At 45.5% G+C, this 14,586-nt stretch overlaps 1 protein-coding gene across 2 annotated transcripts in view; it reads right to left on the bottom strand.

Moving 5' to 3' along the window:
• Nucleotides 1-13,484, bottom strand: part of GATA4 (GATA binding protein 4) — a 46,250-nt gene extending 32,766 nt beyond the window's left edge. For both annotated transcript variants that reach the window (XM_028114405.1, XM_028114406.2), the window contains exon 1: nucleotides 12,869-13,484. In XM_028114405.1, coding sequence (XP_027970206.1) covers nucleotides 12,869-13,484 — 616 coding nt within the window. The remainder of the gene's footprint in view (nucleotides 1-12,868) is intronic.
• Nucleotides 13,485-14,586: the final 1,102 nt, after the last annotated feature.

Here is a 14,586-nt window from a genome sequence, read left to right as displayed (position 1 = left end):
AGGAAATGTAATCAACAAAATCGAGGCTGTAGAGAAGGAAAAAATCTACAGGAAAAGCCTAATTTCTTTAGCAAATATATTGCAAGAAAAAGAAGAAAGGGTGAAAGGAGAGCCTACAGATTAAAAGAAACTTGAGAGAGACACATCAATAGAGGCAACACATGGACCTGATTTGGACACATAATCTAAGAAAATTAGACAAGTAGAAAATTTGAACACTGACTGGACACTTAATGATATTAAGGAGTGACAGTTAATTCAAATCAGAGTGATGTGGGCATTGGGGCTACATATTTTTTTAAGTGTCCTTATATCTTTTCATACAGAAGTATTTATAGATGAAATGATAAGTTGTCTGGAATTTCCTTCAAAATAACATAGTATGGTGGAAGGGGGGCATATAGATGAAATACAGCTTGTCACCAGTTGCTATTTGTTGAAGCTAGGGGATGAAGAGAATTGAACCTAAAATCTCTATCTTCACCTCGAAACTTCCTGGGAGGTAGATGCTCTGGTTAATCTATCCTATGGGGTCTGGTGATGCATACCTGCATAAACAGTATTTTTCCCCGTAATTATCTATATTCCTAATCGAGGCCACTCCCGGCACCCTCCCCACCTCCGGACACAGTACCAGGAGTGGGTGGGATTACAAAAGAGGGTGGGACCCCCCCTCCCGATTAACCAGGCCCCACTTCTTCCCAGGGCAGGGAGCTGGTTTGGGAACTAGGGTTGGCCTGGAATTTTGCCCCTTCTTTCCATCTCGGCCTAGACACAAACCACACAGCCCTACTGTGTGCCCTACTGCTAACGCACATATGCGTAACTCCTCCAAAACATCCTTCTAACATGTGGCCTCCTTTCCATCAGACCTCCTTCTCTAATTGGGAGTGGGTGCGGAAATACAGAGGGGAGGCAGTCATCGCCTCGCAGACACAACATAGGGGTCCCCTCTGCCAGGAAGCCTGGTCTGGGATGGCAGGGCCAGCGTAAGTATGCTAAGGGCTCCTGTGGAACCCAGACTTACCCTGCTACCACCCTCCCTGCACCAAGAGGGCACGTTCACTCTTTACCTCCCCTCCCACGCTGTAAGCTGCTGGGATAGAGAGGCCATCTTGTTCTTTTTTGATCTCCAAAAACTAACAAGTGCCCAGCTCACAGGAGACAGGCAAAAATATCTGTTGGCTGGTTGTTGGCTGACGAAACAAATGATGTGTCTGGATGTGGTGGTTGGAATGGAGCTCTACCCTCTATGGATCTCCATGGGCTCCTAGAAACTCAGATGCCAAATGGGTTTAGTAATAACAGAAGAGCAAAACCAAAGGAACAATAAACTGAGACCAACTCTGAGGTAACTTAACTCACGGTTTCCAAAAGTTGTTCTTACATTTTAGGAGTTAAATATTTTATTATGTCTAACAAAAAATAAAACTGCCCATCAAACCCCCAAATTTCACAGATGCTGTTGCTTCAAATGAGGCAGGTGGCCATGGAAACCGACATTACCGAGACCGCACGAATTTGAGTTTGATGCTCAGGAAGGTTACAAGTTATAGGATAGCTCTGGTATGAGGAAAGACAAAGCCAACATGAACTATTATCCTGGGGGAAGTATAATACCCTGGATTTTAAATACCCGAAAGGGCCCTAGAGCAGCCCTTCCCCTTCTTAACCATTTCTGCTCCGGGACTGATATCTGAACCTTACAAATGTTGGCACTGGAGCCAAGAGAGGCATGGTAAGCTGTCCAAAGTCATGCAGCAGGAAATTTGGAGGGCACAGGACAGGGTCCTAGGGACCCTCGGTGCCAGACTGATGGGCCTTCACCTCATTGACTTCCCTTTCGAAAAAGTGGGTTGAACGCTACAGCTCAAGGTTCACAGCAAATCAGAGCCTCACAAATCAACACATCTTGCAACTGGTCACCTCACTTCAAGGGGGAACCACCTAAAACGTATACATATGTTCCAGCTTTAAATTGGCTATATACACAATAAACTAGAAGATGGAAAAACTAAGCTTTTACACAGAACTCTCCCATTTGATTGGCTATTTATTATTGGCAGTTCCTTCTGCCAATTTCCCATCTTTGCTCTCCTTAAGGGATCTGACTTCAGGAGCCAGTCTGGGTCACTGATCTTTAAAAACTTTCTTCAATGCTGAAATAACTAAACAGTAACTTTTACGACTGTTTAAATATATACATATACACATGCCTGTATATGTATGGTAACCAAGAAGTCAAGGATTAATGCCTAACGGTGGTTATCTTTAGGTGGTAAGATTACCAACTATTTTTGTGCTGATGTGTATGAGTTTTTTATTTTTCCATATTACACATGCATGGAGTTTAATAAAAGAAGGACAATTAAGTGTTATGATTCTGTTTGAAAAAAAATACTATTTGCTTTTCTAAAGCCATCTTTAACCTGAAAAACATTTTTTTTTTCAAATAAGCAGTATTTTCCTATTAAGTGTGTACTTTGTAAGAACCACATTCTTTATTTAGGGTCAAGTTAAGTTCTTTCTATGTGCTAGGGAAAGGTTTTATTTGTTGTTTGTTTTCCCCCCACCTAGTCAATTTCGAGGGGTAACTGGTATTATTGCCTCTCTTTACCTGGTTTGATTTATGATCTTGGAAGTCAGGTCATTCTTTGCTAGGTCGAAGAGAGAACAGGGGGAAAAAAAAAGGTTTCCCCACCTAATACCTGATAAAATATCTGAAAAGGTCATTGCAGACCTTGACAGAAACATACAATTTCAACCCAATCTGATAAAACAACTCTGAAAACTTTTATCAGAAGAACACATAACTTACCATTTCCCAGCTCAATTGACTGAACTTTTTTTTATCTGAAATGACAGACATCATAAGATAGGAAAAGCCGCAGATAAGAAACCAAATTGAGTTGTCTTGAATCAGATCCGATTGTCTGCCCCTGGTTCAAACTCCCACACCTGCTCTGAATGGGTCAATGAGAGTCTCTTGGCACCGTCCCCGAGGGGTTTGGAAACATTGCAAAAGTGGTGAACTTTGAGACTTCAGCGTTTATTCTGCGATTATAATTAACCTGCTCACCAGTTGCTATTGATCAATTCTGAATGGAGGTGATAAAGTTTGACTGGATTTCTAGAAGTAAAAATGGAGCTTTAACCCGGGAGGAAAAAGGGAAGACTACAAAAATAATTTAAGAATCAAATTCCACTTTAAGATCCGTAATTAGGGAATCCCAAAGCCTATGGTTTAATAATCTACCAAATTGTGGTGGCATCTCCTTGATTTCTCATCCTCCAAAATAAAGTATATCTACAACTATTCAATGCGAAGTGAAAAACACAGCCTCAACATTCCAATCGCAGAGGCTTTTCGATGACTTTAAACGTATGGAACGGCTTACCTGTCTGGATTATATTCCTCCCTTGGTGAAAAAAGATACTTAAGAGTCATGAAGTCAATTTTGGGACTTCTGCAAAATGCTGAAGGCCAGAAAACCAAATTCCCTTCATTCAGATAAGAGGCTTGAATATCCTGGCTCAATTCTGATTACAGAGCAGTAATAGATAAAACCACAGGCCCCCTGCCAGAAACAAGAAAGCTTCCACCGATGGCTTCTGTGTTCAGCTCAGCTCCACTCCATGGGGCTCAGTCACTGCCCTCATCCATACCCCTATTCTCATCTTCATTAAAACCCCAATTACTACAGTGCTTTTCTCTCCTCAGATACATCTGAATCTTCAGAGGAAAGGGAATACAGAAAAGTTGGTTCTAGGTTTCTTTGAGGAAAAGGGTTTTTGATAGAGCCATAGGTTTTTGTTCTTCTTTTGCAGCCAGCAATTTCCCCGCCCCTCCCCCCCCCCCCCCCCAGAATGAGAGAATCCTCTAGCTTGGAGGGTCTGAATTCTGGGAAATCTCTCTTTAATTCGCTGCACAGCAGAATCTGGAGGCTGAAAAGGAAGTTGAAGTAAGGCAGGGATTCCTAATGTCATACTCCCCAAGTGCAGGGTGGGCAGAATCAGAATGAGATGGAAGGCCACTAGAGAAAACAGGGTACCTGGAGAAGCACTGGTAGGAAGCAGGAACACAGAGGAAAAACTACATTGGCGGAGACCAAGTAATAGAAAATCCTAAAGTTTGAGGGGCCCCTGGTGGCTCAGTCAGTGAAGCATCTGCCTTCAGCTCAGGTCATGGTCCCTGGGGTCCTGGGATCAAGCCAGCGGCAGGCTCCCTGATCAGCAGGGTGTCTGCTTCTTCCTCTCCTTCTGCCTCTCCCCCATGTTCTCTCATGTGCTCTCTCTCAAGTAAATAAAGTCTTCAAAAAAAAAAAAAATCCTAAAGTTTGAGTCTTTCAACCACCATGCACCTTATGGTACTGAAGGGATAAGCGCCCTCATCTTAAGGTTGGCAAATGCAAAAGGAGGTAAATGAAAGGAAAGCATTAAGTCCTGGAAATTGGGCTTCCCTGTGTTCTAAGCCAGAGCTGTTGCTTACTACCACTGGGAACTTGGGCAGACTACTTAATCTTTCTGAGGATCAGTTACGTCTCCTGCAAAATGTAGAACATTTCTGCCTCTCAAGAAGGACTTAAAAGTCCCTTGGGTGCCTGTGTGGCTCAGTCGTTAAGCATCTGCCTTCAGCTCAGGTCATGATCCCAGGGTCCTGGGATCGAGCCCCGCATCAGGCTCCGTGCTCTGCGGGGAGCCTGCTTCTCCCTCTCCCACTCCCCCTGCTTGTGTTCCCTCTCTCGCTGTGTCTCTCTCTGTCAAATAAATAAAATCTTTTTTTTTTTTTAAAAAAGGACTTAAAAGTCCCTATCACCTGACAACTTCCCCACTGACCCTTGATAAAGGATCCAACTTACTATATATAAATCGCATTACAGAGAGCAAGATCCAGACACATATATAGCACAAGATAGAAGCTCCTGTCCCTAAAGAGTTGTTAGCTAGTTTCCAAACATGAATGTATCCAAACTTGTAAATTTATTTTGCACAAATTAAAACAGATCAGAGGTTATTCCTATTATAGCCCCACCCATATTATCTTCCCTACTTGCTTTAGAAGGAGACAAAGGAAATAGCTCTATAGATAGCCAATAAAATGTTTAAATAATCCTTCATGGACTGTTACCTGACGCCATGTCATGGACCATAGAAAGTCAATAGAACAGAGTGATACCCATTCCCAACCCATGAGAGGGCCTTATCACCTGCACCTTATTCAGGATTTGCAGATCAAAAAAGTCACCAGCCGACAAATACTTCCAGAAGTCAAAAAGGCTCGGTCAAGTTCTTAAAGCAGCAGCATCCAGGGGCCTCCAAGAATTGCCCTCTAGAGCAAGGCAATGGAAGAACCGGCAGTCCTTCCTCTTTCGTATGCAAACCAAAGCGGCAACATTTGCAGCAGGCTTCAGCTCTACAGTCCCTACAACCCAATTGCCTTAAAAGGACAGGCTCAGGGGGCGTCTGGGTGGCTCAGTGGGTTAAGCATCAGCCTTGGGCTCAGGTCCTGATCCCAGAGTCCTGGGATCAAGTCCCGCATTGGGCTCCCTGCTCAGTGGAGAGTCTGCTTCTCCCTCTCCCCTGCTGCTCGTGCTCACACTCTCTCTCTCTCTCTCAAATAAATAAATAAAATCTTAAATTAAAAAAAAAAGGACAGGTTGAAAAGAACTGGTTAAAAGACTTGCCTTGGGGGAAGGTAATTTGTTTTTCTAAGATCGTCCTATCACTGCCTTAGTGGTTTTCTGGCTCTCACCCCAGTATAACCTGAGGGAGAACTGCCACACCAGGAAAGGGCACCTATGTGCCCCCAATGCCAGTAACTTGACAATTGCTGAGATATGCTACCAATAGACATTACTAAGCATAGGATAAGAGTTTTTTGTCCCGTCGGTAAAGCAATCTCCCGTTAGATAAGCAAAAACAAAAAGCTAAATTCAATAAACAATTTGTACTACAAAGTACTCTTTCTGTGCATCTATAACTCTAAATACGGAACCCTGTTTTAAACAAAAAGAGGGCGAGAGACTCTCAGGGAGTTAATTCATGAATGCTGTATGTCTCTTTGATAACTTAATTGGTTTAGTATGTTTTTTTAAAATTGGTAATATATTCACATGGTTCAGAATTCAAAAGGTTCCCTTTGCACACCAATGTTCCCAGGAGCATTATTCACAAGAGGTGGAAACAACTCAAGTGTTAGTGATGGATGAATGGATTTTAAAAATGTGATATATACATACAATGGAATATTATTCAGTGTTAGAAATCATATGACATGTTACAACATGGATGAACCTTGAGGACATTATCCTGAGTGAAATAAGCCAGTCACGAAAAGATGAATCCTATACGATTTCACTCACATGAGGTACCTAAAAAATAGTCCGATTCAGAGAGACAGAAATTAAAATGGCAGTTACCACGGGCTGGGGAAGAGGAAATAGAGAACTGTTGTTTAATTGGTATTAGAGTTTCAGTTTTGCAAAATGAAAAGTTCTGACAACCTGTTTCACGACGATGTGAATATATTTAACACTACTGAATTGTACACCTAAAAATGGCTAAGATGGTAAAGAATAAAATCGAATAAAACTTAACTTTAACCTCCCTATATTTTTTTAACTTCCCTAGATTTTAAAAGTATTTTTTTATTTAATGTGATAATAAAGAAGCATAGAAGTGACTTAAAAAATGGTTAAGGGATGCCTGGATGGCTCAGTTGGATAAGCGGCTGCCTTCAGCTCAAGTCATGATCCCAGGGTCTTGGGATTGAGCCCCACACTGGGCTTCTTGCTGGGGGGGGGGGCCCTCTTCTCCCTCTCCACTGCTTGTGCTCTCTCTCTCTCGTGTGCGCGCACTCTTTCTCTAAAATAAATAAATAAATAAATAATCTTAAAAAAAATAAAAATAAAAAATGGCTACGTTGGTTACAAATTCAAAAGGTTCCACAGGGACGCCTGGGTGGCGTAGTTGGTTGGGCATCTGACTCTTGGTTTTGGCTCAGGTCATGCGCAGGGCCACGGAATGGAGCCCCACATTGGGATCCGTGCTCTGCCCAGAGTCTGCTTGAGATTCTCTCTCCCTCTGCCTCTTCCCCTGTTCGCTCTCTCTCTAAATTAAAAAAAAAAAAAAAAAAATCAAAAGGTTCCAAGGCATATGTGCTAAAAGTGCTTTCCCACCCTCATTCTTCATCTACCTAGTTATCCTCCCCATGGGCAATCGAAATTACAAATTCCTTGTATTTCCAGAGATAAATTAAATATTTTCAAATGCATATACTCTTCTCTCTCTCTCTCTCTCTCTCTCTTTTTTTTTAAGTAGGCTCCACGCCCAGCATAGAGCCCAACACAGGGCTTGAACTCAGGACACTGAGATCAAGAACTGAACTGAGATCAAGGGTCGGACCCTTAACCGAATGAGCCACCCAGGCGTCCCTGCCCTTCTTCTTTTTTTATTTACACAAGTGACATGCAATATACACATCCTGTACTTATAAATATCTTTGGAGAGGACTCTATACCATCACATAATGAATTTCCTAATTTTTTAAGCTTACATGCTATCTATCGTTTGTATGTCTGATATGTATACAAACAGTCCCCTGATAATAAACATTTAGGTTTTTCCCAATTTTCGTTATTATAAACAGGGCTACAACTATGCCAGTGTATTTGCAGTTAAATTCCTAGAAGTTAAAGTTCTGGGTCAAGAGTAGCTACTTTATAATTTGTTGACTATCACCAAGGGCTCTCCAATTTACACTCCCACCCACAGGTATCAGAGTTCCTGTTTCCCCACACCTCAGAGTATGTTTGTTTTCTTAGCTCATTTAAGTTAAAAAAAAGAAAAATGGGAAGGGATACAGAAGAAAGTGTTATCTAAAACTGTCTCCTGTGCATCGTTCTACCTGAGTGCTTCGAAAGTACCTAGCAAATGTGGCCTGACCTTTTGATGGGACACAATTGGGCAGGTGACAGATCTCACTGGAAGGAGTGACACACCCCTGGCCACCCCGCACACACCTTCCTCACTTAATTGGTTCTCAATCTAGCACCACAGACCAGCCCCAGCTCTGACTGACCTGCTCAGGGTGGTAACCGGAAAGTCAAACAACTTTGGTTTCTCAGAGACTGACAAATCATTCTCTAGCCAAACAAGCTACTTCAGAGTTGATCTCGCAAAGTTCCCTATATAAATGAACTGGCTCTGAAAGAAACCGGCTTCATCGATAAGCAGTTCCCCCAAAGATCCAGAAAACACTTGAGAGAGTTTTCCACTGACCTGTACCATAAACAAACTCTCACGACCCCACGAATGAAGCAAAGCTTTTAAAGAAACCACCTGGCTGACACTGGGTGATGCACGTGTTTCACCGTGTTATTTTTTTTTTAATCAACCCTTAAAATGATTTCAAAAATTTGAGATCCTTTGACAGCATTATAACTGCTTGTTTCTCTATTACCCCAAAGAATTGTTATTTCATAATAAGGCATATTTTCTTTGCTTTTCCAGTAACATCTGCTACAATACTATTTCCTTCATGGCATATTTACACATAATTTCTACGGTTTCCTTTTCTGCTTTAAGTATTTGCAAGCATTAATTAATACAAAAATCAACTTTATTGTGGTATAACGTACATACGATCAAACATTCCTGTTTTAATAGTGCATTTCCATGAGTTTTGACAAACTGATATACCTGTGTAACCACCCTGATTGGTTACTTCACAAGGAGACACAGCTTTCTTACCCTGCTCTAGCTATCTCATGGGCATACAAACATGAGAAAGGCTCTAGCCCTTGAAATGCAAGAAATCCCTGCCCAGGTCCACGGACAGATGGCAACCACCATCTCCCTAAGCACTATCAGTGCCCAGGGGGTTATTATTAAGAGCAGTCATATTCCATATTCCATTTCAACAACCACAATCATGTGTGAGAAAGTGTTCGTGCCAAACCTAATGTTCGCTCACCTGGAACAACACAATGTTAAAAGGACATAAGCTTTTGCCATTCAGATTATTATTTTTTTTTTAAGATTTATTTATTTGGGGGGGGTAAGGGTAGAAGGAGAGAGAGAGAGGAGGGGCAGAAGGAGAGAGAATTTCCAGCAGGCTCCCTGCTGAGCCCAGAGCTGGATACCGGGCTCAATCTCATGACCCTGAGATCATGATCTGAGCTGAAAACAAAAGTCGGACGCTTAACCTACTGAGCCTCCCAGGCACCCCGTCAGGTATTTTTACACAGTCATTCTCTCTCTCTGACACCCTGTAACTTCTCCAACCTAAAATAGTGGTTTCTCAGGGTTCCAGAACCCTCTCCCACCCTGCTCCCTCTTCCCCAGGACTCCCCAATGGGCCTCTGAAGCAGCCACTGTGTGTATTTTTGACCTGGGCAGAGTACTGTGGCAACTGCCTCCTAGATTTCTACTCAAATATTTGCCAAGTGCCCAGCATGTGCCTGGCACTTAAATATGAGTAAGACTCTGTACCTGCCCTCAGTAAGGTCACATAATTCCATTAAGGCAGCCCAATTAATGATGTCAATGGTTATTTCAGGGTCAGGCTCATATTGAACTTGGAATGAGCTGAAGTTCATATACATTGCGGTCAAGGCAGAATAACTCCTTCCAACCTAAGTGCACGGCTTTACAGAGGCCCTTGTTAGCTTTTATTACTTTGATTTTTGTCTTTTCCAATAACCAACATAAGAACTCTGACAAGATATTAACTATTGTTAAAAACGAGGAAGTTAATACTTCATAAAAAAATAAAGCTCTTCTCTTATTTCTCCTCATTGAAATTGAAACTAGTTTCTGAGGTGAAGAGTGAGTTAGTCTGTGTGGTTTTACCTATGGCTGTAAATATATTATTTGCACAAAAGCCAAGCTGTGTTGTGTCATTTCATGGTACTACAAAATGTGATGGCAAATGAGGGCTTAATTTTCTTTTCCTTTTTTTTTTTTTTTTTAATTGCAGGTGCTGTGCTTTTCCTGGCGAACTCCTACTTATCCTTCCAGACCAAATGCAGATGACACCACTTAGGTGATGACTTCCAGATTCCTAGACAGAAGAAAGAACCACTTCTGTCTTCTCTTCTTTGCTCTTAGCTCATTATTGCAGCATGCTACAGGGTCATTTACCCATTTTCATGTCTGTTTAGGGTCACCAACCATCCCTGTGTATTGGGGACTGCCCTAGGTTTAGCACTAAAAACCCCAAGTCCTGGGAAACCCCTCAGTCCCGAGAAAATCAGGAAAACAAGTCACTCTACATGACAGTGAGTGGCTGCTTAACAAAATAGCCATCTTTTATGAGGGGCCAAAACCAACTACTTCACAAACACTGCCTTATATTTGTCTAATGTAAGACAACACTGAAAGGAGTTAGGATTATCCCATTTTACAGAAAGAGAGGGGAGACTGAGAGGTAAGTAACTTGCCCAAGATCACAGGGGTACCTGGAATTGAATGAACGTTCGCCTGTCATACAGCGGCTCTCAATAAATAACATGGAATCAGTAATCACTTGTCATCATGTTTCTATCACTCAGCATCAGCCAGTATGCCAGTGTTGGTCCTTGATAAAGCCAGCAGGCATTTACAGGAGGGTCCGTGTGATAGGAGAACAGACAAAAAATATATATATTTATTTACATGCACTGCTTTTAAATGAACTTGCTTTTAAGTAAGTGTCACCTGCAGAACATGCTGAAGATGTGAATGCCAGCAAGTTCCACATGCCTCATGTTCTCTCACAAAGATAACATGGAAGTTTCCTGAAGACCATTTAACACACTTGGCTATGTATAGAGATAATCCAGCTGCTAGGCCAGACCCAAGGGCTGTTTTCAGGTGGGACTTCCTGAACTAGTGGAACAGAGCAGAGTACTGGGAAGACAGGCCACAATTCTCAGCAAGGAGGTGCTCCTTGGAAGTCAGCTTGTCATTTGTTGACCCTGAAATTTGGGAAACGTTACTTACTTCAGCACCCTCCTAAGTGGTACGGGTTACATTTTAGAATTTAAATACTGTGTGCATTCATACAGTATCTTTTTTTTTTTTTTTTTTAACTCTGTTGTGGTTGTAACTCTGAAGACCAGAAAAGCATAGCCTCCATTTTTGGACTTTGAACTTTTTTTTCCCTAACCCAACACCAAATTCTCATTCCAAGTTATAGGGGTTAGGAAGCAACCTTTCCACTCCCACCACAAGTTAAAAGAAGTGGAACTCTGGGGACCATTTCTCCCTATTTTAAAACGTAAGTTCCAGACAGAGCGTTCCAAAGACAACGGAGAGTTCTGAGAATGCAGAGCCAAAGTGCCGCACCGCGCCCACCTCCCCCCAACACACCCACCCCCAGCTGCCATTGTATGTAGATGCTTCAAGCGAGCTATCTGGCTCAGGCCCACCGAAAGGCTCCGGAGCCGGTTGCCCCTCCTCCCCGGGGGGGTGCCGTCTGGCTCCCCTAAGAAGGGGAGGGGGAAACTAGGAGCCACAGACCCAGACCCGGCGCCACTTCCACGGTTAATCAGTTTACCTGGGATGTGTATTTGGCTGGACCCCCCTGGGGACCTTCCCTGGCCACCCAGGGTCAGAGGATAATTTAAAAGCTCTTCAAAGCCGGGACCCTTCTCAGAGCCAGCCTAAGACTGGAAACCTGGGAGGGACAGGCTTTACTCTTCAAAGTGAGAACAAATGTGAAAGGATTTAGCACTTAGTAGGTAGTCAATAAATGTTAACTTTGTTTCTCAGGTCTGGGCTTCCCCTCCCCCGCAAAAGCCATAGCCAACCAAACCCGATCCTGTCCCTTCCTGAAATTCCACAAGGCCACAGGTCGTTTGCATTTTGAACTAGTGGTTGCCACTTCCCTTACTTTGCGAGCCCAAAGCAACGAGACCCTTTTTCAGACTTCATTTTGTTCAATCTGTAAATCGGAGCAAGAGAGCACACGTTTGCTGGCGTTCCCAGGTCTGACATTCACAGGAAATATTAAACTGTGCCCGTTACGATTGTTATTTCTAACCTCAGCCCTCCAGACAAGAGGACGCTCAACTTATGGAAGCTGCTGCAAAGTCTCCACTTAAGTCAGGTATTATAGAGAAGCCCCTTTGGGCTTCCCGTGTCTCCGGACGCTGACCCGGCGTGCGCTCTCAATACACCACGCACAGGCGCCGCCGCAGACCCGCGCAGTGCGCAATGCGCTCTGGCCCCCAGGCACCCACAAGGTTGCCAGCCCCAGTTCAACCCATCTCCACTGCTCCAGTCCCTCCTTTGTACCAGGTGTGAAATCCCGACAGAAGAATCATCCGCCACTGCGAAGGATCCTCCAACTGGGCCGCCAAATGGCCCAGAAGATCTTGGGCCCTAGCCAATGTAATCAGTTCCCTGCTGAGGACTCCAAGGGAGGGCCGGGAGGAAATGGGAGCAGAAACCCCGCGATCGCTAACGCTGTCCACCAAGGGCTCCCGGGGCTGCTCCTCCCAGCTCTCCAGTGAGCCTGTCGGCCTCCCGCGGTCACCTACAGATGGGCATGGTGGGCTCAGACACATCCGACGTTTGCGGCAACACTCAGACCCTGACACCCCGCAGTCCTCTCTCTTTGAGAAAAGCATCTAGAAAGCAAGCTCGCCCTGGCTTAACAGAATCTGGGCTCTTTGGGGCTGTGACCTTCACCGCCGCCATCGTTCGGCGCCGCCAGCTTCGGTCTTCCAGTTTGCTTTCCTTGGAAACTGACGCGTCCGGCCCCTTCCCCACCGCCCGCCACCCTACACACACACTTGTGAAAAATTAAATGCCCCAAACAGTGCTCAGAACAGCTTGCTCCGGTACCCCGGAGCCGGCCCAGGTGCTTGCGCTCAGTACTCACCGAGATTGGGGTGTCGGGCAGCGGGGTTGGCCCTGCCGGGCAGGCTGTGCAGGACCGGGCTGTCGAAGGGACCGGCGGAGGCGGCGGCGGCCGCTGCCCAGGATGCACCCACGTCGGTCATGTAGGCGGGGTAGGGGCTGGAGTAGGAGCCTGCGAAGCCCGCACGCCCGTACTGCTCGCGGCCGGTCAGGCCCGCACCCGCCGCTGCGCCACCACTGCTATAGGCCGCGGCTTCCCGGGCCGCGGCGGCGGCGGCGGCCGCTGCCAGGGACCCAGTGGTTCCCGGGAAGGAGAAGCGCGGCGACACAGGCGGGGGGCTGTAGGCGGCTCCCTCGGCTCCCGCCTGGCTCCAACCCGGGCTGCCCTGCTGCGTTCCGGGCCCGGCACCCGACGGGGCCCCACCGGAGCTGCCGCCGGAGGTGGCTCCGGACGCGGCGCCCCCGCCTCCGCCCTGGAGATAAGACAGGCCCAGCACAGAGGAGGGCACCCGCGGCGTGGGCACGTAGACTGGCGAGGACGCAGCCCCCGCGCTGTGCATGAAGGCGCCAGGGCCGCCCGCCTCGTAGGCCCCGGGAGGGGGGCCGTGGTTGGCCGCCATGGCCAAGCTCTGGTACATCGCCCCCGCGAGCTCTCAGCTTCTGAGTCCTCTCTCCCACGTGCGAGTCAAGGCGTAATGCAGGGACAGAAAATAATAGTAGAAAAAATAATAATGTACAGGTGAGAGCCTGTCACATAAACGAAGATCAAAAATCAAAAGTAAAAAAAAAAAAACTCTCAAAAATATATACGTATATTAAATCCAGCATCGAGCAAAAAAGACTCTAGGCTCTTGTTTATAGGAAAATCCCAAATTGAATTTTTGGTTCTTCCTGGAGGTGCTGGAGGAGGGGCTGAGTCTACCCCCGGGCCTAGAGGTCCCGAGCAACCAAGAGTGGCAGAAGAGGCGGAGCAGTGCCTGGGCGCCTGTGCGGGGCACGGGTCTTCGGGTCACGCTGGCGGCCGTAGCTGCGCACGGTCTTCAGGACACCCGCAGACTCCGGCGCTGGGTGCGGTAGGCTGGTTCCAATGCGGAGGGTCCGGCTGGCTCTTTTCCTCCTTTCCTCCTTGCTGTGGTCCTACCTAAAAGAGGAACGACAAAAAGGGGAAGTTCATCAGAAGCATTCAGAGCACACTCGCTATGCTTGCGGTTGCTTCTCTCGAACTGCTAACCCAAGAAATCGTCGCCCTCCGCGCCCAGCTTTGGAAGCCGTGCGGTTCCGAAGGAAGCTGTGGTCTTGGTTTTGCGGAGGCCGGGGGCTGCTCCAGGAAAGCCTAGAGAGGGCAGCTCTAGGGACATGGGGCTTCACGGTTATTGGACATGTAATTGCTGGTTGTAACCGAGGTCATTTTTTTTTTTTTTTTGTATTGCTTGTCAGGATGGACTTTAATTTTACCTTATTTTTCAAGCATATTCTTGTCACAGTATTTTTTAAGTTCAAGGGTTTCGGGTTTCCGGCAGAGTGCCTGGGACACAAGAAATATTGCTCATCTCTGTCCCGCCTAACCGCAAGTGTCCCTGGCAGTGAAAAAACTTTAGATTGCCCACGAAAGACAAACTTTATGAAAACCAGCAACCTAAGAAATTTTTGTTTGTAACTTTTTTTTTTTTTTTTTAGCTAGAGGCAGAGTCTAAATGTTTATACATGAGCACAGGGTCTGCTAAATCTCTGTGAAAAGGA

This window comes from Eumetopias jubatus, unplaced genomic scaffold, assembly GCF_037043125.1.
Source record: "Eumetopias jubatus isolate StellerSeaLion01/CBP00866 unplaced genomic scaffold, mEumJub1_p1.0 scaffold_2, whole genome shotgun sequence".
NCBI lineage: Eukaryota > Metazoa > Chordata > Mammalia > Carnivora > Otariidae > Eumetopias > Eumetopias jubatus.
Note: the sequence above shows the minus strand (reverse complement) of the source record. Positions and strands in the feature narration are given on the sequence as shown.